A 24,822-nucleotide genomic window follows, 5' to 3' on the forward strand; every position below is an offset into this window, starting at 1 on the left:
GTCCTTTGGAAGGAAAACAACATATGTGAAATGCATTCAGTCAGTCTGGTAAGCAAGAGTGATGCATACACAGAAATCGTACACATCGCCTCAGCAGTTAACAAATGCAAAAATCTAGGACCACACACCCACTGATGTACATCCTAAACATATGTCTTTATACTTTTAGTTTCAGTTGTTAGGCTGATTTCATGTGGATAAAGGGCGGGGGTTGTTGTTGTTGGTGTGTGTGTGTTGCTTTGTGACCTAATAATTCCTCAAACATTTCTGACATTCTTATGGGCCGACATCTTGAGTGTCCATATCAGATGTCCTCTCACCTCAGCAATTTTCTGAATAAGGAGTCAGAAATTTGTTGTCATTTTTGTGGAAATTGTATGAAAATACATGAACCACAAGTTCACTGCAGTCTTCCTGCCAGTCAGTTAAAATAAAGACCGTTGATCACCTGTCGATGAAGGAGGCATCAAGAGAATTGTTAAATATATTATTTCACTAATCTTTGCCTATGGTTCTGTCCCACCGACCAAGATGCAGGTAAACAACATATGTGAAGAAATGTAAGGTAGAGTTATCAATTATTTTAATGGTAATGCCAAAAATGCTATGCAGTCCGCATATTTGGTAGACATATGTAAGCAAATTCAGGAGTACCAGTGTTGAGAGACCCACTTGAGATTTATGTGTCATTGTATTAGGGTTGTTACAAGCATTTGGAAAACACTTCCATGTGCTGATTGCCTTAGCAACAGCGTAGACCCCAAATTTATTGATACCTGTACATGTTTGATATACTTACATTCAAGAGGCCTAATAGAATAAACTTCTTACCCAACACAGTGGTGCTACGGAGAGCCAGTATTGGCTTATCACCTTTATTTTGGAAATGTTAATCAGCAATTCAGTGGACCCAATTTCCTCGAGGTTTTCTAGCCAGCAAGTAAGAAAAAGAGAAGAATTATTCCATTTGATCTTCACAATTGATAAAAAAGTTTTGTATTAGTCCTGGGGCAGATACTAATTTTCAAAAGCAGGCTTTACTCTGTATTTCCAGTTACAGTAGCCTGTGTGCAGTGCCTTTTGCCACTGTGGAGACTACAAACGTCTGATACCCACTTATTCAGGAGAGTTGCCAGAGCTCATTTTTAAGCTGTACTTTCTATGATGTGGCTGTCCAACCCCTCGGGTGAGTGGAAATTAATGGATTTAATGAATAATCACTCGAGATATATAAAATATATTAAACTGTGCAAAGCCTGGCTGTAAGCACATTTCAGTGGCCTATGTAAACTGCTACCTTGTTTATATATGTGTATCTGGCTTCTGTAATCTGCTCGAGTGTACAAAATAAGCGCAGACAGAGAAGGGGGCAGGAGTACATAAATCTTTCATACCGACATTGCTTTGCTGCTTTAAGTATTGCTACCCAGTGAGGGTAGCATTAGGCTTACAGCTGGGTAGGTATATGCTTAGGATTGCTGCAGAAGTGGCTCGTGTAGGCGTGGGTGCAGCTTGTGACATCCAAAGTAATACCTGAAGAAGATGCGTATGGTGTGGGATGCCCACCGCTATGATGAATAGGATTATGCATCACTGTCAGTTTAAGGAACATGCCTCAGCCAAAACCATACATAATCTGAAGTGTAAACACCTAAACCCGCAAGACAAGGAACCAGAACCAGGGTCTGCTGCACAGATCGTTTCTGGATCCACTATTCATTTTGGCTGGACCGAAGGAACCCTCAAAGATGAACAAACTTGCTGAAAATACAATAGGGAGCAGGCAGGCCAGGCATAATTCAGTGCCTATTATACAAAACTCTGGCCAGCATTCAGTGCAGTTCATACACGTTAGACACTTCTGACACCGTACCAACAACACTCCCCTCTGGTTCATCTGGGGTAGGGGCAGATCAACAGAAATCTTTTAATGCGCCTGCACCCTCAACCATGGAATTAGGACATCTTCAGTCGTGTACTCAAACCAGCGAAGGAGGCAAAAGGAATTAAAGGTGTGCTTCTCCAACTTCGTCAAATATTGGGTGAGCTCAGAACTATGAAAATATCTCAAGAGGAGTACAATTAAATCTTATTAGTAGAAATAGTCAACAACTGAACACCTGTATTATGGTGGTAGAGCAGTGGGTGTCGGATCTAGAAGATAGGGGACCCAGCTGGAAACTTCATTAGCCAAGCTTCCATCTGAACTAATTGATTTATAGCTTTGGATCGGTGATGCTGAAAATCAGTCACGTTGCTTTAATTTAAGGTTTAAAGGGGGTGTGAGAAGGTCGCGAGAATGGGCAGGCCGTTATTAAATTGACTACAGAACTTACAATTCAGCATGTCCACCCGGAAGGGGCAAATCAAAAACTGGACCTCACCATCACGCGGACCTATTGGGTTCCAGCAGTTCAGTCAAATGCCAAATACCCTCGGACGATACTGGTGAATTATGGGGACTATTGCAATAAGGAACATATTCTTGCACTGGTGATTAAATCAAAGGTTTCTCATGTCTGCCTTTGCAGCTTGGCGCAGGTGCAAATTTAAAGAGCTGATTTCTGATTTTTAAAAGGCTGGTGCTCCTTCAGGCCTTGTGCAGCAATCAAAACTGAATATTCTTTTTATGGGGCAGTCAAACATATTTCATACGGTTGAAGCAGCCAAAACGTTTTTGCCTTCAATTCTGTACCTGAGTGGTGGTGGGGAGGTCAACAGAATGGGTGATTTGGGGTTGAATAGTGGGGCTGCAGGTATATGCTATTTAATACACAGCTTTATGTTTATATGATTGTTTCCCTTGGATGCTGTAGGTGACAAATGTTACCATGTCAGGGCACCATTTTAAGGGTAGTGGGGGTAGGGTTAGTGGGGGGTATAGGAGGTGCAGAGGTCATTTTGGGGTGGGGGGGTTGAGGAAGAGTAGTACCCCTAGAGTCCCCAGACGGGGAGGGGACCTTGATTACAGGGCACTCGGGGGCAGTGAGGGGGGTAAGAAAGGTGGGGGTTCACAGAGTGGGATGGTGATGGGGTGGGCCAAAATGCTTTAAAAATGAGATCTAAAAAGAAGGCTTACTGGAGCACACACCTGTATGGAAGATTGGGAGGTGGAAATATTTATGTTGGTCTCCAATGCTGTGTGATACCAGGTTGACTGTACGTGGGATGCGTGGGATGAGCTGTTGGCAAAGAAGGCACAGGCTACAAGATGGGGATGCATTTTAGGAACTATATGCACTTTAACATCCGGTTAGCTGTGAGTCAGATTCAGCACATATCCACTTTATGTAGTATGGGGAGGTGGAGGTCTAGGGTAATGGACAGCTTAGGCATAACTTTAATAAATGGTTGTACTTTAAACATTGGCCAAGTATGAGCCATAGGTCTGCACTTATGTACTGTGGTCACTTTATACAGATCAGGCACTTTTAAGCATGTTTGCACTTCCTCTGGAACGGTCTTTGTTGATCCTCTGAGAAATGAAATTGGGGATAATGTTTAATTGCATACTGAAGGTGATCTCTTTTAATGCCAATGGCCCTAATAATAAGAATTGGTGGAGGTGGTTAAAAGCCTCCCATATGGTAAGGTTTGTGGCCCTGATGGCTTCTCTTCTGTCTGAATTGGTTGGGGATTCTGGCACTAGACTGGATTCCGATGTAGTGAGATAATGGGAGAGAGTTGTATTTAGGAAGGTAGCAGACTTTTTGTCTGGCGGAAGGTGGAAGAATTTGTCGGAAATTGGTGAAGTAGTGCTCAGTGATTTCCTACTCCACATATTCAGCAATCTAGACTGTGGGCAGATTTGGGATAGTCAAAAAGTTATAATACAACTTGTGGGAGCCCCGGACTATAAGCGAACAGGAGATTGGAAAAGGCTGTTTGCTTCTTTAAAGAACCCAGACCTTTGTCTGAAAGCAATAAAAAAATGGTAAAAGTATAAAGGCTTAGAATTAACGGAAAAGATGTGGGATAGGACTGGTCTGATAATAATGGGTCATATTAAAATTATTAATTTTAACAGACAAGAAGAAGTCTGGGGGCTAAAGGTACTTTTTATGAGTGTCAGCACTACCCTCTTTGCAAAAGAACACTATAAAAAACATGTATTATATGAAGCACCTTTTTAAAATCATGCTAAAAAGAACATAATTTTGCACTGTTTGATATGTTACCCTGTTGTCTAAGCAGAGAGATGTAACAAAAGACTCAAACATGACACACAAGAAAGGCATACATGCACGTGTACCATGTACTTGGTACTTATAGGTAAGTTACATATGCCAATCCGGTGTGTGCCAATTCTGTCATTTTGAAAAGGGAAGGACAGGCACTTTACCCCTGGTTATCAGGGGTAAACTGTGCAGAGTTCTACATCCGGGAAAAAACAGTCATGGCAAAAATCTGAGGGTACACCGCACAAAAGATGGTCATTTCCAACAACAGGTCACTTGTAATAAGGCACTAATCAGACAAGGTAATGCACGCACAGCTGTATACAACGCAGATTTTAACATGATACCTTCAAACAGGCCTGGCTGCATTCGTGCAAGAATCTGCATTCTGGTATTTGACTACTACCATTTAAAGTGTAGGTCTCAAGATTCCTAACAAGTTACTTAAAAATCCAGGGCCACTTCAAACTGTAACACATTAGTCTGATTTTTAGCTATGAATGAGATCTATTAACTTTAATGTCTGAATTTATACGGATATGTTGAAACCCTCAGAAATGAAAACATAGTTGTCTGTCATAAAAGTAGAACAAAGCCTAAGAGCTGTGGGGGCATGGCTATGCTAGGATAGAAGTGGGAGGAGTCCGTGGGCTGTTCAGTTCAGTGCAGTGAAGGCACAGAACCTAGAGGCTGCAGCAGAATGCAGGGGGGGGGGGGTCGAGAGTGACTCGGCCAAGACCGGGATCCCTGGGGCTGAGACTGGGAGTGCGAAGGAAGTCCGGGCCCGCAGTGAGACCCTGTGGTCTGTGTGGCCCGGCCCTGGTGGGCCTGAAATGAGTGAAGGAGAGGAGGCCAACTGGCCCAAAAGTCAGTCCGGAGCTGAGGAGGATGGGAGACTAGACAGCAACAGATGCCAGGATCCAGAGGTGAGCGGTTGGGGTTCCAGAAGGGCCTAGCATGGATCCATTTCTGGAAGACCTCATTGTCAATACTCTCCGCCTGAAGCGCCTGTCCAAATTCTTCTCCATAAAAAGGATGCACAGAGTGCCGATTCCTCCACTGAAACCGGGGCGCCTCCCTCAGAGCAATCAGCGAGAACTTTCAACCACAGAGACAGTGACGCTACACTGCAAGCTGCCTGTATGCACGGAGATGTACGCCTAGACAATGCCACAGTGAGTTTTTTTCCCTGACTTTACCCTCCAGTTGCAAAAACAAAGACATAGCTTTGATGAAGTAAAGAAAGCCCTCCGAGTGAAAGAACTGAAATATATGATGCTCTGCACCCCGAAAAGCTAAGTGTCCTAGCAGAGGGCAGATCATGGTTCTCCACATCTCCAGAGAAGGCATGGGACTGGATGGAGGGATGGTGCCCGGTGGACCTACGATACAGGAGAGGAGAGTCAAGAGGGCGATTGAAGGCGCAGAGACTGTACAAGCTACCAGAAAGTGTACTGGATGATTCTGACACTGGGACTAGGGAGCGGTAATGAACCAGGGGGAGAGCGCAGATTGAAATCAGGGTTGGGGGGGGCGATCTTCTCCACCTATGGAAGATGAGTATCACATATGACAAATACACACTGATGAAGAGATCAGAGCTGGGGGCGGGGGCACAGGGTGCCATAAATAAGGTAAACTACATATCCCCTCCTTGACAGAAGTAGAGATGAGGGACTTTAGTACTACAGCTGGAGAGTGGGAAGCTTTCCTTACTAACGCTCATCTTAAGATATGAGACTATTTGGTACACTATAGGAGCCGTCTCTGTGAAGCCGGTCCACCCGTACTGCATTTTATGTTACAGTTAGGGTGACAGGCACTCTGCAAGTTTGTAGGGTGTGCACTTCTAGGCCTACTGGGCAGGATGGCTGGAAGGGAGGGGTATTGTTGGGATGTTCAAAGGCACATTGAATTGACGCCCTTTGTAAAGGTTTTTGTGTTTTGCTCACTGAATACATTACAGAAAAGGATTGAGGGACCCCTGGGAGGTGGGAGGAGAGGGGGTGGTTGTCACAGGGGGTCAGGCAGTTGCGGACCTGAAGGCTCAACCAGATATAAGATGACAGCAGTTAGGCCCCAGCTCTTGAAGGTCATGACATGGAACGTCTATGGCCTGGGCAATAGAATTAAACGGACATTCGTCCTACAATTTCTCCGCAGACATGCACCAGATGTGGCTCTCATAAAAGAAACGCATCTGCAGGGGAACCACGGCAAGGCATTAGACCGCATGGGCTACTTTCTGGTGGTACACGCAGGATTCACTTCTAGCTCCAGGGGAGTGGGTATTTTACTTAAAAGATCGACTCCCTTAGAGCCAGGGCCAGTGAGGATAAACAGATTGGGGAGATTCATGGCGATGACTGGGATCTGGAATGGACGGACAGTGAATTTCTATTCAGTATACATACCACCGAAACTAAGGGGGGGGGTGACATGAATGATACAATGAACTGACTCTGGACAGGCTGCCTGGGGGTGGGGAGGGGGAGATAGTGGGAACTTTGCGACGTTTGCAAACTCACTAGGTCTGACAGACCTCTGGAGAGCCCACAACCCTCACCAGAGGCAGTATACATTTTTATCTGAGGGTTCATAGGAGTTTCTCACATATCAGTGACCTTTTTACACAACACACAAGGGTGGGACACTTTAGGGAGGTGACACATCTCGCATGTGGTGTATCAGATCATTCCCCTGTGGTGGCTACTCTTGTTGGTACTGATCGAGATGCAGGACTGCTGCCTAGAATAGACCCATGGTATCTCAAGGAGGGAGACTTCCCCAACAAGCTACACAAAGGGGCGAAGAGATATTTTGATGATAACCTGGGAAGTGTGAGCTCTGCAGGAATACTCTGGGAGGCCTTCAAGGCAGTCATTAGAGGACAAGCACAGGCATTAATAGGGGGTCTCAAGAAGGAGTGTTGTCTCAAATGTGAGACAATAGAGGGCGAGGTCAGTAAATTGGGGGCAGAAATTCTAACTGGAGGCCCGATACAGCCACACCACTGTTATAGTCTCTTACTTAAGCAACGGGAATTGAGGGACCTAGCGGACCATAAGGCATGCGCACACGCTCTGGCCACGCAGCGATGTCTCTACGACGTTGGGGACAAAGCAAACAGGCTGTTGACCTGGCTGGAAAAAAGAGACTAGGGTAGGAATTGTTTGATGGAGATTAGAGATGAAACAGGTGGGCAACGTACCACAGGTGATGATATAGCCGAGGCTTTTGCCACATATTATGAGCAAGTCTATTCCACAAAGACGGGCCATCCATATGAAAACTGTATGGAACTCCTTGGTGACCTGCCGATGACAGAGCTCTGAGTGGACGATAGATAGATGCTTGACCAGGATATATAACAGTAGAGGAGGTACAAGGGGCAATCCTGGATACAAGGTCGGGAAAAGCGGTGGGCCCCAGTGGGCTACCGGTAGAGCTCTACAAGAGTATGGCAAATACCATCGCGCCACATATGTTGGCAATGTTTCAGGCAGCTAAGGCAGAAGGTGTATTGCCTCTGGATCAAAGGATAGCAACTATTGTCGTAATATATAAGGCGATCAAGCCACCCACGGAGTGTGGCTCATATAGGCCTGTATCGCTGTTAAACCTAGATGTTAGAAGTGTTGGCTAAAATTATAGTGAATAGACTTCGACCAGTAATTAGTTACCTGATCAATCATGACCGAACGGGTTTTATGCAGCACAGGAACACTGGACTAAATCTGAGGTGCCTATACGGAATCCTGCATGAGACAGATACCCCGGAGGTGGCATTGCTCGTGCTTGTCGCAAAGATGGCCTTTGACAGCATCGAATGAGCCTACATAACGGCAGTCCTAACAAGACTGGGCTTTGGCCCACAAATAAGTGCATGGATCCATCTACTGTACAGTGACCCGCGAGCATGGGTGGGGGTCAAAGGGGTGACATCCTACGCCTTTGCTTTCCACAGCGGCAGGAGACAGGGCTGCCCACACCACAGTCACTGTGGCTGTTCTGGGATTAGAACCGTTGGCCACCTGGGTGCGACTGTACCCTTTTGTGTGTGGTATTCTAGAAGGTGGATGGTGGGAGGCTAGGATCTCCCTTTGGGCAGATTACGTTCTTCTATATGTAACGAAACCCTGCCATAGCCAGATTGCTGCACATTTTCCAGCTTTTTGAAACATATTCGGGGTATCAACTAAACTGGGAGAAATCGAAAATTTACCCATTAACGGACAGCGAGTTGAGCATCCTGGCAGGATGTGGTGCCCCGCTGGAGAGGGAGAGATTCTCATACCTGGGAATATATGTAACAAGGCACCCAGAATTTCATAAAAGGGACCTGTACCTACAACTTGATCATCTCCACTGAGATGTGTCGCATTGGTGGTGGCTGCCGCTTTCACTTATGAGCCACGCTGCTCTTTAAAATGATGTCCCTGCTGCAGCTACTGTAGTGCTCCAGAATACACCGTATAAAATACCGCCAACCTTTTTTGCCCAGATCAATAGGGAATTGAGCACGCTGCTGTGGGATGGGGAAGCCCCCAAATAGCACTAGGTAAATTGCAGAGGGAGGTATTTGAAGGTGGCCTATGATACCTAAGATCCAAGCATACTACTGGGCGGCTCAATTGATCTCGGTGAATGGGTGGGCATTCACAGACAGGGAAGAGCCAGCCTATAGAGTAGACCGAACGGCCATGGGATTGGGAGGGCACCTATCGGTGCTGTATGAGAAAAAGAAAGGGGACCGGCTCCCGAGACACACACACACAGTCAGTGGCGCACGCGCGGAGAAGAGGCCTCCAGGTTGCTGGAATGGGAGGGCAGACTAACAGACATGACACCTCTCTGGACTAGTGATCAGCTTAGCGAAATCCGTAGTTTAAAAGGGCTCTGCTACTGGGGTCTTATTGGAATAGACCATCTGGGGAACATATGGAGAGCTGGGAGTCTAATCTTTCATGAGGACCTATGACTGGAATACACAATGGGGCAAAGATAGACTTCCAGTACCTTCAACTGAAGCATGCACTAAAGAAACATATACAGGTGGGCGAACAGCTCCCAGAGTCCGTTCCTCTCGAAGACCGACTGTTATCAGAGCCACTGCCAGAGAAGGTAATCTCCCTGACCAATAAAAAACCGTATGAACAACCCCCTATACCCCAGATGGTCGCTGCAGGAGCCTTGGGAGGGTGACTTACGAGAAATAAAAGATGAGGACTGGCGGGAGGCCCTACAGAGTCCACGAGTAGTGGGAATTAGGGCTCGATTCCGCCTAATACATCTCAGAATCCTACATAGATCATACTACTCCTGCTCTTTGCTATTCGGTATGGGCCAAAGTGAGTCGGCATTGTGTAAGACTGGGTGTGGCATTGAGGGCTCCTTTTTTCATAGCCTGTGCGGCTGCTTGTGCATACAAGACTTCTGGCAGCGAGTGGTTTGCATCATGGCTCAAGTCACAGGCCTGATGATTCTTCTGGAGGCCTGTTGGTTAATACTGCATATAGCAGACTAAGATAGGTGGTCGCAATATCTGCGGATGTGGCTAATGCTAGCGGCAGGGGTAGCTGAAAGAGACATAGCGAGGGTGTGGGGAGCGGCCGAGCCACCAGGGATATAGGACTTGGAAAATAACTTGGGCTGGTGCCAGCGATCAGAACAGGTGATTTACTTGAGCTGGGGTGCCCCCAGAAGTATAGTAAAATCTGGTCTCAATAGGAGGCCTATAGGTGAGGGTCGGGAGCCAACGGGGAAGGCGTAGAGATGGAAACATGGACCTACCATTCATCATTACAGATGTGGGACACAGCATATAATGTAGATTGTTAATTCGGGAGAGGCGCATAAATTCAAAATGAGATATTGTATTGATACAGTGACCACGGTTATGCAACTAAGAGACACAATGCAATCATTAGCGAAACCTTTGTGTAGAAGGTACTGTTGTGAGCAACTGTTGATACCAACAAAAAGAATTATGGAAAAAAAAAAAGCCTTAGAGCTTGTGAAGAGAAGGAAGGACAGGGATTAGGAAGACATAACATAATCAAGTATAGTGAAATATTAAATAAATGTGTTTCATAAATTGTCAAACTGTAAAATTAGTCCCAAGAATTCTGTGGGTTTGCAACTGTTATCTTTTTAACCCCTTGGGTGCCGAGGATGAGGTGGTTGCGTTCAGTGGCACGGCTGCAGAAATGCCCACTAGGCACCAGGGGTATTTTTGTTTTTTTGTGTATAAGGGGAGCGACCCCTTGGGCAAGGGCCCCCAGTGGGGCAGATTATTCTTAGGCCATTTCTGCCCCCCCCTCCCCCTGGGGCAGATCGGCCTATATTGATTAGGCCGATCGGCAGAAGCCACTAGACACCAGGGATTCTTTTTGTATATGTCTACATTGATAAGGGGAGGGACCCCTTAGGCAAGGGTAATTCCCCTGGGGAGCAAATTTATTTTAGGGCCCCTTGGGGGCAGATCGGACGATTTTTGTAAGGCTCATGGGGGTGCAGAAGCCCCACCGGACTCGAGGGAAGATTTGTTTTGGTTTTTTTCCCAAAAAAGAGGGTGGGAGTATAGCCATACCCCCACCCCAAATAAATGGGGCCAAATTTGTTCTTCCCACTGGTGGGCAGATGGGGCAATTACCCCCGGTCCATTCCTGCGGGTGAGAGGGGGGGTTGGGGCTGAAATCCTACTAGATGCCAGGGAATGAAAAAAAAAATAGTGGGGTGGTGGCTACCAACCAGTATGGGCATTGTTATGGGGTAACAGTCGTTCAGCTCTTCGCTGCACACTAAAACATGTTATCCCATGGCAAGCAAGAGGACACTTGATTATTTGGGGTTTTGATTTTACATTTGGGCCATGAGAGCTTGGCTAATTCTCAAAATTGTCACACTTGGAATGGTACGGGCTGTACTTTTTGGACTTTGAGATGCTGCCATATAGAAAAATCACAAGACCTAGACACGTCTGAAAACTAAACATCTGGGTGAGTCCAGGGTGGCGTGCTTCACATGCACTCGCACCATTTTCTTATCCACAATGCCCTGCATACCTCCAATTTTGCTGGAAATCATAAATTTTTCCTACATTTTTCTGATGGAACCTTCCGGAATCTGCAAAATTCCTACCACCCAGCATTGTTGCATTTATACTGATAAATTGTGCCCCACTTGTCAGCCCAAAAATATTTTTTTTCCAACTGCCCTTTTGGATCTGCTTTGATTTCCCCCTCAATTTTGACATGTTTTTGGGCTCTTCCCTGTCACAGGCACTTGACCCACCCACACAAGTGAGGTATCATTTTTACCGGGAGACTGAGGGGAACGTTGGGTGGTAGGAAATTTGTCCCGGTGCGGTGATCCCACCCAGAAATGTGGGAAAAATTAGATTTTTTGCTAAATTGGAGCTTTGCTGAGGATTCTGGGTAGGAGAACACTGGAGGATCCACGCAAGTCACACCTCCCTGGACTCCCTCGGGTGTCTACTTTCCAGAAATGTTAGGGTTTTGTAGGTTTCCCTAAATGGCTGAAGGTTGTTTTGTATTTGATCATTTTGATGTGTCCACTTTGTGTTTTGGGGCATTCCCTGTCGTGGGCACTAGGCCTACCCTTGGGGGAAAACAGAATAGCAAAACAAGTGTTATTGCCCCTTGTCTTTCTCTATATTTTTCCTTCCAAATGTTAGACTGTGTGTAAAAAAGAAATCTATTTGAGAAATGCTCTGTAATTCGGATATGGGCACCCCAGAATTCAGAGATGTGCAAATAAACACTGCTTCTCAACACCTTATCTTGTGCCCTTTTTGGAATTATAAAGGTTTCTTTGATACCTATTTTTCACTCTTTATATTTCAGTAAATGAATTGCTGTGTACCCGGTATACAATGAAAACCCGTTGCAAGGTGCAGCTCATTTATTGGCTCTGGGTACCTAGGGTTCTTGATGAGCCTGGAAGCCCTATATATCCCCACAACCAGAAGCGTCCAGCAGACGTAACGGTATATTGCGTTAAAAAGTCTGACATCTCAGGAAAAAGTTAGAGTAAAATGTGGAGAAAAATTGCTGTTTTTTTTTTTACCTCAAGTTCAATATGTTTTCATTTCATCTGTTGTTTTCTGTAGGAGCTACACAAATGACCCCTTGCTGAATTCAGAATTTTGTCTACTTTTCATAACTGTTTTAGCATTGGATTCACACCTATTTTTGTCACTAACTGGAAGGAGGCTGAAAGCACAAAAAATTGTAAAAATGGGGTATGTCCCAGTAAAATGCCAAATTGTGTTGAAAAATTTGGTTTTTCTGATTCAAGTCTGCCTGTTCCTGAAAGCAGGGAAGATGGTGATTTTAGCACTGCAAACGCTTTGTTGATGCCGTTTTTCGGGGAAAAGAAAACCACAAGACTTCATCTGCAGCCCTTTTTTCCCATTTAAAAAAATTAATAAACATTTTTTGCTGTATTTTGGCTAATTTCTTGGTCTCCTCTAGAATTCCAAGGATGTTGGGGAAAAAAGGACGCAAATTTGGCGTGGGTTGCTTATGTGGACAAAAAGTTACGAGGGCCTAAGCGCGAAGAATTCCACATAGCTTAAAAAAGGCCTGGCACCTGAGGGGGAAAAGGCCTGGCAGTGAATGGTGTTAAAAGTCAGTTTGTTAGTGTAAAATGACCAGCCGCACCAGAAGTCCTAACATGGACTTCATAGCATTTCTTTAGAAGACAACATTCTGTTTCTGGTGAGATTTTCACTCACTTGTCTCTACTGCACCACATACACAGGAGAGGCTCATGCAGCACTGGAAATTAGCGCTTTATTGATGCGGAGATTTTGAAAGTGCACACTTTATACTGCGAGTTTTGTAGCTCTGAGGTCCTCAGCAGTCGCAACACCTGCTGCACTTTAAATGTCCTCTGCTCTGGGCTTGTGCTTTCGCTGGACTCTCACCGTAGGAGGTAGAATGCTTCTGAGTGACGAATTGGCACACTAAAGATTGCTGGAAGCTGAGCACTGGATTCCTAACTGTTTCATCCAAATTTATGATGAATAAACTGCGCAGCCTCCAATGCTCATCTTGCCACCTGCAGCCTCTAACCCCACCCTTCTGCTAAACCTCACAGGACGAGGTGTCAGATTAGCTTTCTGACTCCACCCTGCTCTGTGACTTGCTATGAAAGGGTATGGTGAGGTGACTCCAGTCCCTGACGTACGTGTAGCACTGGTGCTGCAGGGGTTCAGCCAGAAGTTGTGGCATAACAAAACTTGAGGGGCTCCCCCCCCCCCCCCCCCCCCCTGCGAATTCCCTTGAGAGTGTCCCCTCCCCCATGGACTCAGTCAGGGTCTTGCTACCAATGCACAGTGTACTGTACTGAGGGGGCCCCCTGGAGCTCAGGGGCCCACACACCACAGGGGTTGCGGGGGCCTCTGTCACACCACTGGCCTGAAGTGCCCAAGGGCAAACTTTGCTCCCACATCGTCAGGGGGATGGAGTTTAGCCAAGAGGCAATGCCTTTGCTGACCCAGGGCTCTGGGCTTGTCAGCCCAGCAAATGGTGATTAATGGAACCTGAAACCTGATGGCTGCGTATGTGTAGCATCAGAGGTCCATTTGAGAGTGATTGAGTGCAGCCCTCATAGTTTAATTTTTAACACTTTAAAAAATATATATTTTTTAGATACAATCCTGAGGCAAAAAATAAAGGGTGCGGGGCCCCAACGCTTTTACAGACGAACTGCTTTGGTCTTAATTAAACCACTCCCTCACACAAAGGGAAGGCTGCCATTTCAATCATTATTTTTTAACAGAGAGTTGGAAAAAAAAAAGTTCTATGCTTGCATCAGGTAGTAAAAAGCTGCATGATATGTAATTCCTGTTCAAAACGATTCCTGCATTATAAAATCACAGACTGACTTCATCAAGAAAATATGAAAAATACACTGATCACAAAAACCTTGCAATCTGTTAACCAAAATAGCAAAATGCTAAAGGACGTTCATTGATAAACATTAATTATTGCCACTGGCAATGCCTATTTTCATCCAAAGATGCATCCACGTTTGCAAATGGTTTTGTGCAAAGGAGGTATGTGGGATGAGTACTGTGAAGAGATAATTATTTGTTTTTGCAGTTTGCTGCTGGTGTTAGTGGAATGAAGAGCGATAAAATATAATTGAACTCTTTATATGTGCTGTAAAATATAAACGTCTTTACTTAAGTGAAATGTCCTATACTAAGAGGCTGCTTAGTTTGTTTTTTTGCTTACCATTGGTTGCCCTATTTGTCAGTTTCATTTGCTTGCTTCCTATTGGTCAAATGCTGTAGACTTCCTTCTTTTTCATGGGTTTGTTCATCACTTGGAGCATGGATGCAGTGCTTGTGTCATTCCACTGCTTATGTTTTTAGGGGCTACTTTTTTCTTAGGGTTTAATTACTCTACCAGAGTGCATCTTTGTAAGCTGACTCCCTCGTGTACTTCTCCCCTGTCTGTGTTCCTCCCCTAGCCATGCACTCATGTCCACCCGCCCTCCCGCCTTCCATTGTCCATGTTGGCTTGTCCCACGCCCCACACTCACCCTCCCTCAGTTTTCCATGTTTGCCCCCTCACTCATCATAATGAAAAAAGCTCTGATGCCTCTCACTCCACCATCCTCTCCACCTGCAATAGAAAAAAGTGCTATGATGCGGTCAGAGCTGGGCATGTGATACCACTTTTGTATTTATTTATTTATTTTAATTTTCAGCAGTGCTTGCAGCGCTGCTGTTTAACATACAAAAAAAAGCTTCAACAAAGCAAATACCCCACATAGGCAAGACCTATTGATTTTGCCAATGCATGTTCTATTTGTTGCTTAGAATCCCTTTTCTAAATTTTCTCTCTTCCTTATGCCTTAGATCCATTTTCTCCTCGATCTTATTTGTTAGTATTCTCATTTCCCTACTTTCGGATGAGTTCTGAAGCTGACTAATATTTTAGTACAGCACTATCTAGAACATTAATGTAATGCAATGTATATATGTAATATATGACTAGGTCTCTTTGCTTTGTCATAACCTGAGGTCCTAGTACAGATTAAAATCTCACTAGAACGCCTTAATTTCTGTAATAATTGTGTGAATGTTTTTCTGTTTAATATATTTTATTTTTTGCCTCTCTAGCCGTCAGAACCACCTCAAAGATCAACAGCCACAGCAGCAGCAACAGTTGTTGTCTCTCTGCCAGCTTCCGGATGAGGTGGAATGTCTGACTGTCCCAAAATATAAGCGTGATCTTGTACAAAAATTGAAAATTTTAAGGCAAGAGTTGTCGCAGCAGCAACCCCAAGCAGGTCATTGTCGCATTGAAGTTTCCAGAGAAGAAATTTTTGAGGTAAACCCTTTTCCTTTCCAATTCTTATCAATTTGCATTTTGTTTTTTCTTGTCTAATCATCTTACTCAGGATATCTCAATAGCGTGCCATATATTATAAAACAACAATGCAACTCAAACTGCTCACTTTTGTTTTATTTAATTTTTTGTCTAGTTTCTCCTGATTACCCTTGATATGCATTAATATGGGTTCCTTGTTCCAATACATACCTAGATGCTGAGAAATACATCCTTGCAATGTGCAGTGTAATATACCAAATTGATGTGGGCATTTTGAAAGCTCGAATATATAATGTAACATTTTAAACTGTCTATGGCATTCTAACTAGAAGCACATACTGACAAGAGAGTATCTTGAGTTATATGTGTGCCTCGTGTATACATTCTCTTTGGTCAACATTAACCTAAATCCCTATGGCATTATCTTAATTGAGGGTTATTGATGTGTTTTTGAGTTCAGTTAGCTTTATTTAATGTTCCCTTGGTTTAATCCAACTACATTACATATTTTGTTGCAGTGCCTCTATCTAAATGCTGCTATCTACAGGAAGGGGAGGTGATATGGTAGAAAGGAGATCCTACCTTCAAAAGTCTGGTTGTGCAAAATCATCATAAGTGCAGTATTTGTAATTTTTTGTATGCTGCTAGATGTTTTGTTATTTGAGATTGTGACATTTGCTTTAGTTGCATATGTAAGCTGCATTAGATTTGGGAATCTAAACTGTAAAACCAAAGGCATTCCTTCCCTTTAGAATATGTGTTTCTCTGTGCTGGCTCAAATTTTATGTGAGTTGACTTAACTAAAGAGGCATGCCCTGCATGCTACCAATCCATTAGACCCCTTTCCTTACATCCCACTTTGTTGGCAAGAGTGCTAACATGATATGGTTGCCTACACACCCCTTTCCTCGGATACCTTTCGGCCATGTAAAATCAACATAAATCTACCCACCAAAGACATCTTTACTGTGACCAGTTCTTAAACAATTGCCACAAGCTAAAAGACCAGCACAATGCCTTGTTGACCCGGGGCCCCCAGTACACACAAGCATGCTAATCAGCATTGGTTATTGCTACACCACCATATATACTCCCCACTGGTTTAATGATGGTGGCTGGAGACATGACAGTTTTTTGTCATTAACAGATTTTATTGATCTTACAATAATATAGAACAAAACAAGAAAAGTGTGGTTCATTGTACATGTGTATACTGAGACATGCCAGTTTTGAGTTTTGTAATCTGTTTCTCTCAAGATCCTAATGGAAAAAGATCTCAGTAGTGACTGGGAGAACACCAGTGCTTGAATGAGATGAGCTTGTTTCTCAGTTGCAGAAGCCTTTTTGCCTGGACCATTTCCTAATACCTTCAGGCCATCTATCCTTTTATGCTTGGAGGAACTTAAGTGATTGTAAGGTCAGCCGCTCATACACTAAGCTCCACCCTCAGCTTGATTCATCCTGTTCTTGTTCACGTGGTCAACTTGTGCGGATATAAAAAAAAAACCATCAGAGAGCAGTATATTTTAATTGAACATCTGTCGCTTTTATTGTACAATAGAAAACATTTACAGGCAGGTCACATTAATCTTGTTAATTTTAATGGTAGATTTACACACCTTTACTCAACACTCTGGTCTGCTTTGGACTCCTGTAGAAGTGTTGTCACTTTAAATAACTAGATTGTTCTTGCTTGTATGTTGTGAATTAGTCAGAGGAGTTTCTCATCTGGCCCGTCTTCTGTATGATCCTAGCCATAAGGCACACTTTTAGACATAAAGCATAATTCTGTTTATTGGTTCCGTAGGGGGAATTTCTGTCTGTCTTCTTTCTAGTCCTTTGGGATTGAACCTCCTGGCACTTCTTTCCTAGGATTCCACCTTATCTGTAAGGGTTGTGGTTCACCTTTCCAGGAGTTTGGCTTAGGGTTCTCCAGCCTACCTACTACCCCGAGGGTTCTCGGTCTCAGACTGCATCTTTGTTCTCTGTCTCAGGTTTGATTGATTGGTCCCTCCCATGCCTAGATCTCTAAGTTCTCTGTTCAGGCCCATTTAATCGCTGACCTCCGTCTTCAACCCAGCACTACCAGTTATACCATTTCTGTTTGATTCTTATTAATTTTACTCCCATTGGTCATAGCCTGTTTTTTTGTAGGGAACCAGATCCCTAAATGGTTAAGAGCACGTATTCACCAGCATCAATCTATAATGTGGCCTATACAGTCATTTGGGTTTCTCAGTAAGTGTAGTACTTGCTGCTGTCATCTATGTGTCACAAACAGGTTACAGATTGACCATTCATCCTTCTAAGGTCAAGTAAGAGCACCATTGGTTGTGTAAGAGTAAAGTTCATTATGCGCAGGTCTACAAAACCCCAATAAATGGGCAGCAGGTGGTATCGAAAAATGTTATTACATATTTATTTTCTATTGGAAAGCAGCTGGTGATGTGCAGCCAGGCCCTTACAATGTTATGTTTCATTCAGACTTAGCCATTCTTAAATATCTGCAGTGTGTTCAGTTTCTCGTTTGTTTTGTAGAAGATACACAAACGTTTTCTATATTGGGCTCTCTTTCTTAAACATTGAATTTATCTGCATAAGTGCATTATCCAGGAGCACTTTTTCAAAAAGAAATATATTTAATGCTAGCATGTTTAAACATGCCTATCTTAAACCAACACCTGCTCTCCAAGTAACTGCTGAAATGCCTCATAAAATTTTAATAGAAGATTAACTACAGGAATTTTGGTTAGATAAGACAGTATTCTCATTGGTGATGAACTTATCACCATCAGTCTGCTCTGGGTTCCTAAATGTGTTAAATACTGTTCTCTTCCTTCATGTTTGTTTTGCCTTCCTTCTGTATCTAAGTCATCTGTCACCTGCGTGGTCATGTTTTTGGCTCCTCATAGAATCTTCCTCTGCTGTGGTTTTCAGTTGCCATAGTGCATCTTTGAAAAATGTCTCTTGTGAGACAGGAAAGTGATAGAAAAGCAAGCATAGCATATTTGTTTAAAAGATTTAAAGACAAGTGAGATTAATGGGTACAGCTGTTTTTGATACCGAATTACCAGAGGCACTGACTCTTCTGATACAGGTTTTTCCTGCAAACGACTTGCAGAGGCTTTGCTTCGAACATGGACTTTTTTCGATCCACTTTTATACTCTAGTGGTCGATCAGACAGTATGCTGCAATCTTACTGCCCTCGTTGTGACCCTTGAGACTTGTTTGACTTACATACATAGACCCGTGTGTCATCATTTTAGAGTGACAACATTCTAGAGTCTCCTCTGACCTGCTTTTAAGGTCAGAGCTCGCTCTTGCGCCGCGCAGCTCCACCAGACTGTGCCTGTGCCCTCTACCTGCCCTCCCTGCTACCGCGAGTTCGAGGCCCTCCACCACCCACAGGCATCTGCCTGCGCCTCATCCCTGGTGTTTAGTGGGTTTCCGTAAGTATTGTGTGTTGTTTCGTAACTGTCCTTGTTTTTGTGTCATTTTCTGTTTGTTTAGTTGTTTTTCCTCTCTTTTCCCTTGTTTTGTGCCATTTTCTGTGCCTGTTTTAGCCTTTTTCCTTCTTTGTGCCTGTGCGCCCCTTATGCCTGTTTTTCGGCTCTTCTAAAGCGTTCTTTCCCGCCACTGTGTCCCTGTGGACCCGCCCCCCTCACACACCTATTTGTTCACCGCTCCCGCCTCCCAGCTGCTCCTCCCTCCCACCTCCCCTTCTTAATGGCGGCCGCTACACGGCCACACCAGAGGCAAGCCCAGACCACGCCCAGTGCCAGTCCGGCCCGCGTGCCCCACGCCGCCAGATGCTACTACGGTAACAATGAACTCCACACTTCAACCCAAGCCGCTCCGGCACCCAAGCCACCCCAAGGCACACCCACGGACCCTTCTCCTGCCGGATCTGCAGCTTCACCTCCCCCCAAGCCACCAAGCACCACACCAGAACCTCACACAACCTCCTCCGCTGCATCCTCCTCAACACCCGCTCTGTCCACAAACACGATGTCGAACTCTGGGACCTACTCACCTCATCTTCACCAGACGTCGCCTTCCTCACCGAAACCTGGATGACTCCCTCCTCGGAACCTGACATTGCCATAGCCATCCCCGAAGGCTACAAGATCACCGCAGAGACCACACCAACAGACCCAGAGGAGGTATCACCATAGTCCACAAGAACGCCATCAGAATCTCAACTAACACCGATGACACCCTCGATGCCGCCGAACACTTACAGATCCACATCAACGCCAACACCACCCTCAGAGGAACCCTTGTCTACAGGCCCCCAGGACCCCGACCTCAGTTCAGTGACTCCATCGCCGACATAATCAGCACTCAGGCCCTTGTCTCGACAGATTACGTTCTCCTCAGCGACTTGAATTTTCACCTCGAGTACGCCAACGACAGCAACTCCACTGCCCTCATCGACATCCTCGGTCTCAAACAGCTCGTCACGACGCCCACCTACTCTGCCAGCCACACGCTCGACCCTGTCTTCTCCACCAGCAGCCTCGTCACCTTCAGCCATACCACCGAACTCCACTGGACAGACCACTGCTTTGTCCACTTCACCTTCCAGAACCCCGCCACTCACCACCGCCCACTACAGATCCCCCGCGGCAGCTGGAACAAGATCTCGGAAGACCAACTGATCTCCACCCTCGCCCGGGACCCGCTGCCCAGCACCACCGACCCCAACACAGCCGCCCTCAACCTCAGACATTGGATAGACGACTGTGCCAACACCCTCGCTTGGCTCAGGAAATCATCCAACAACCGCACCAGCACCAAGGGCATCTGGTTCACCGCTGACCTTCAGGCCTTCAAGCATGAGCACGAGTGCTGGAAAATCGAAAACAAGTGGCTCCTCCAACCATCACAGAGCAACCACGCTTCCCTCAAGACAGCCATCCGCAAGCACCATAAGCTCATCCGGACAACCAAAAGATCCTTCTACAAAGATCGCCTCGACAACAACACCCACGACAGCAAAGAGCTCTTCAACATCGTCAAAGAACTCACCAACCCCAGGTCATGCTCCATCGACCCCCTCCCCCCTCATTGCAAGACCTCTGCAACTCCCTTGCCACCCTTTTCCATTGCAAGATCACAGAAATCCACGACAACTTCAACTCCTTGCCCCTCACTACCACCATGGCCACCACCAACCCCAATGCATCCAGCCACACCAACCTCTTGCTCTCCTGGACCCACATCAATGACGAGGACACCATCAAAACCATGAGCACCATCCACTCCAGGTCTCCCTCCCATCCCTGCCCCCACCATGTCTTCAACAAAGCGAGCCCCATCATCACCCCCCAACTCGGTTTGATCATCAATAACTCCTTCGAGACCGCCAGAGCTGGAAGCACACCGAAGTCAACGCCCTACTAAAGAAACCCAAAGCGGACCCCGAAGACCTCAAGAACTACCGACCCATCTCCCTCCTTCCCTTCCCGGCAAAGGTCATAGAGAAGATCTTCAACGGCCAACTGACCCGCTTCCTGGGGACAACAACACGCTGGACACCTCCCAATCTGGATTCCGTAGGAACCACAGCACCGAGACTGCCCTCATCGCCGCAACCGACGACATCAGGACCGTGCTCGACATAGGCGAAACCGCGGCCCTCATCCTCCTGTACCTCTCGTTTACCCTAAAATGGGTTCAAACTCCATACTGGCAGAATCATCAACTTTGGATAGAGAAACCTTACTTCTCACGAAGTACAACAGAACAAAAGAAGAGGAGGACTTCAGCCACTCACAGCTCTTGAAGAACCTCCACAACATACTAAGCAGAAAATTCTTCCCCAATCCCGCCCTTTGTCAAGCATCCAAGTGGGGCAGAATATCACGAAGCATCATTATCGCAGTGATGGAGCTCTCACATTAATTTAAGGGGCATGTGGAGGCCTTCTGTTTGCTGAAAGTACAAAAAAAAAAGTGGCAAATGCAGCGTAAGTGTCGAGGGCTGCTGGCTGCTGTGAGTTCAGTATGAATCTGACATGAGCCTATGATGGGCATAGTCCCCCGCACAGCTATTACCAGTGGCTTCTAGCTGCCTTTGTGCAATGGTCCGGATAACAGGTCTATGAGTAAGAAGACCCACAGGCAGAGGCCCATATTCATCTGAGTTTTTCCCCTATTTAAGTTCATACAGGCTACCTATAGAATGAACCAGGATGCTTGTGGTCAGTCTTATTTTTGGAGGCCACCCCAGGGGCTGTAGAGAGACACCCAGAGGGCCGTTGTGCCTTCAAGTGCTTACCATTTGATAGATGATGCTCAATGTGTTTACTGTTGTGTTATGCAATTTATTTTGTAACTATGATGCTATCTTTGTATGCTTACAGTGTTACAAAATGATCTAAAGAGGCCAACAGACAGCGTGTGATTTCTATAGAAAACAAACCATATCGAGTACACCTTTCACATGTGTAACTGTACGTTTTTTGGCAATTAATGCTCTCTGGTCAACATCTTTGTATCTTCTCATAATTCCTAGGCCCCAGTTGAACATATTGGACGAGGGGAGGAACCTGTCTATCCAGACTGGTCAAGAAGAGTCATTCCCTGTCAGTAATTCAGAGATGCAGCCACAAATTCAATTAGAGAAAACAGGGGTTTTGCTTAGAGTGCAGCCTTTAGGAAGACTGTTCAGCATGTTAGTGAAATCTACATTCCTGCCTCTATATTGATTTTTAGTGCAGATTTGGGCTTCTAGTTAAGGTACCTGTTTAAGAGCAGTTTGAAGTGGACTGTTTCCATTGGAGCAGGAATAAGGTTGGTTTGCCTCCCCCCTGGTCCATGTCTGTGTTTTCACTGAGCAATAAACAACAGACTGGAGTGCAGCCCAGGGAATCACCAGTGGATGAGATGAATACAAATATTCCATCCATCATTTCCTAATTTGTATTTTCTGCTGGATAAAAGCCATCATCTGAAACATTCTGTTCCTGTACTGTACTAACAAAAGCATTACAGTAACATGGATTCCCACCTGAGTTAAAATTTGGATTCTAATTTGCTTTGAAATTAAGGATATTAGTGTGTATGCTGGATCTTTTTGGACATCACATTGAAGTGCATAATAGTGGCTTTCAGTAGAATGCTATGTTTAGATATTCATGGTATTATTTGTTATTAAACTTGATTCATTTCAGGAATCCTACAGACAAGTCATGAAAATGAGGCCAAAAGACCTTTGGAAACGATTAATGATAAAGTTCCGTGGAGAAGAGGGTTTAGATTATGGTGGTGTAGCACGGTAAGCTTTATTTACCCCAAGCAGAAGCATATAAACTAATGATGGCACCATATAGTTTTCATGAATTGTCGCTAAATTAAAACAGGTCACCCTGTCCTGTAATACAGCCTTGTCCACATGACATGGAGTTTTTATTGAAATATTAATTCCCCTCCATTCCCAACCCGTAATATTTACCTTAAAAATTCCATAGAATAGTACCTTATAATTTACAAATGAATGTAGGGATGGCGTTTAGACACAATTTATACTTTATTGCCAGAATGTAAATATAATTAATTTATTAATCCTGTTGGCAAAAGGACGTCCTGTTTCAGATTTAGGTTTGTGGATGAGGATAGTTTAATGGTTGTGCTTTAGGTTTTTAACCTTCTGATAAACATTAACATTCTTAGTGCAACTATCTCACCACACATGGTACTTTATTTTGCCCCAGCATAGTCACTAAGACAATCTTCAGTTCTCTTCCATATGTGGTAATGAAAAGGGCAATTTTCCTTATATTTTCCACTTTGACACTGATCTTCATTGATTGTCTAAAACCTATATAGAGCACTAGCTTACCCCAGAAGGGGGTATCCTGGCACTAATCTCATAGAAAGGTGTGACTGTCTACACACTCCCTCTATGATCTTCAGCCTGCTCCACCTGAGGCAATACTGCTTTCAAGTCAGTCAGTCAGCGCATCTGACATATGCGTGTGCTTGGTGCTGAGTTCACTTTGTGCTCTTTAGGCAGAGTGTTCACATGCAGTATACTCCAACTCCTTCTTGGATTACCCACACAGTTTTTGAGAAAGTGAATTGAGGTAAACAGGTGAGGTGGGGATGTAAGGATAAAGACTGCATTTATAAAACCTCACATACTTCTCTCCTGCTTTGATTTTACTGCATCCAGCCTGTGCCATTCTAATAAAATAGGGTCCAGCCACTGTGTTGAGCAGGGTGACCAGATAAGCAAATACACTGTCTGTGTCTGCAAAATTGAATGGGGATTTCGAAGCCTCGAATTTACCAAACTGTTTAACAAGTTGCAGAAGAAAAGAATTGTAATTGCCTGTTTAAATAAATTTCATGAGCTAATCAAAATGCTAACTCTGTCAGTGTTGATAGTTGTTTGACCACATGAAACCCTTTCTGTTTTAATTTTCAGGGAATGGCTTTACCTTCTGTCCCATGAAATGTTAAATCCGTATTATGGACTTTTTCAGTACTCACGAGATGATATTTATACTCTGCAAATTAACCCAGACTCTGCAGTTAACCCGGTAAGAGTGACTGTGGTATATGTAGCACATACTTTTGCATTCTCCTATCTTCACATTTAAAGTGCAGATTGTTTTTAAAATTGTCATTTGCAATAGAAATATAACATTGCTATAATCAGCTCGCCTCACATGAGGATATCATGAAGAGTATAAGCAGACTTGCTTGCCCCATATTAAACTTCACCCTCACCAGGCTGTTATATATCTATCCGCACAGGAAACCACTTATTTGTTGTCTTTCCCAAGGCAGGCTGTAAGGAAATGCCTCCTTGGCATGGTTGCCCCCTGACTTTTTGCCTTTGCTGATGCTATGTTTACAATTGAAAGTGTGCTGAGGCCTGCTAACCAGGCCCCAGCACCAGTGTTCTTTCCCTAACCTGTACTTTTGTATCCACAATTGGCAGACCCTGGCATCCAGATAAGTCCCTTGTAACTGGTACTTCTAGTACCAAGGGCCCTGATGCCAAGGAAGGTCTCTAAGGGCTGCAGCATGTCTTATGCCACCCTGGAGACCTCTCACTCAGCACAGACACACTGCTTGCCAGCTTGTGTGTGCTAGTGAGGACAAAACGAGTAAGTCGACATGGCACTCCCCTCAGGGTGCCATGCCAGCCTCTCACTGCCTATGCAGTATAGGTAAGACACCCCTCTAGCAGGCCTTACAGCCCTAAGGCAGGGTGCACTATACCATAGGTGAGGGTACCAGTGCATGAGCATGGTACC

At 44.8% G+C, this 24,822-nt stretch overlaps 1 protein-coding gene across 1 annotated transcript in view; it reads left to right on the forward strand.

Annotated features, from left to right (window-relative positions):
• Positions 1–24,822, forward strand: part of SMURF2 (SMAD specific E3 ubiquitin protein ligase 2) — a 708,378-nt gene that overhangs the window by 509,010 nt on the left and 174,546 nt on the right. The window contains exons 11-13 of the mRNA XM_069199920.1: positions 15,340–15,550; positions 22,729–22,832; positions 23,985–24,099. Of these exons, the coding sequence (XP_069056021.1) occupies positions 15,340–15,550; positions 22,729–22,832; positions 23,985–24,099 (430 nt within the window). The remainder of the gene's footprint in view (positions 1–15,339; positions 15,551–22,728; positions 22,833–23,984; positions 24,100–24,822) is intronic.

Source organism: Pleurodeles waltl, chromosome 7 (assembly GCF_031143425.1).
Source record: "Pleurodeles waltl isolate 20211129_DDA chromosome 7, aPleWal1.hap1.20221129, whole genome shotgun sequence".
Taxonomy (NCBI): domain Eukaryota; kingdom Metazoa; phylum Chordata; class Amphibia; order Caudata; family Salamandridae; genus Pleurodeles; species Pleurodeles waltl.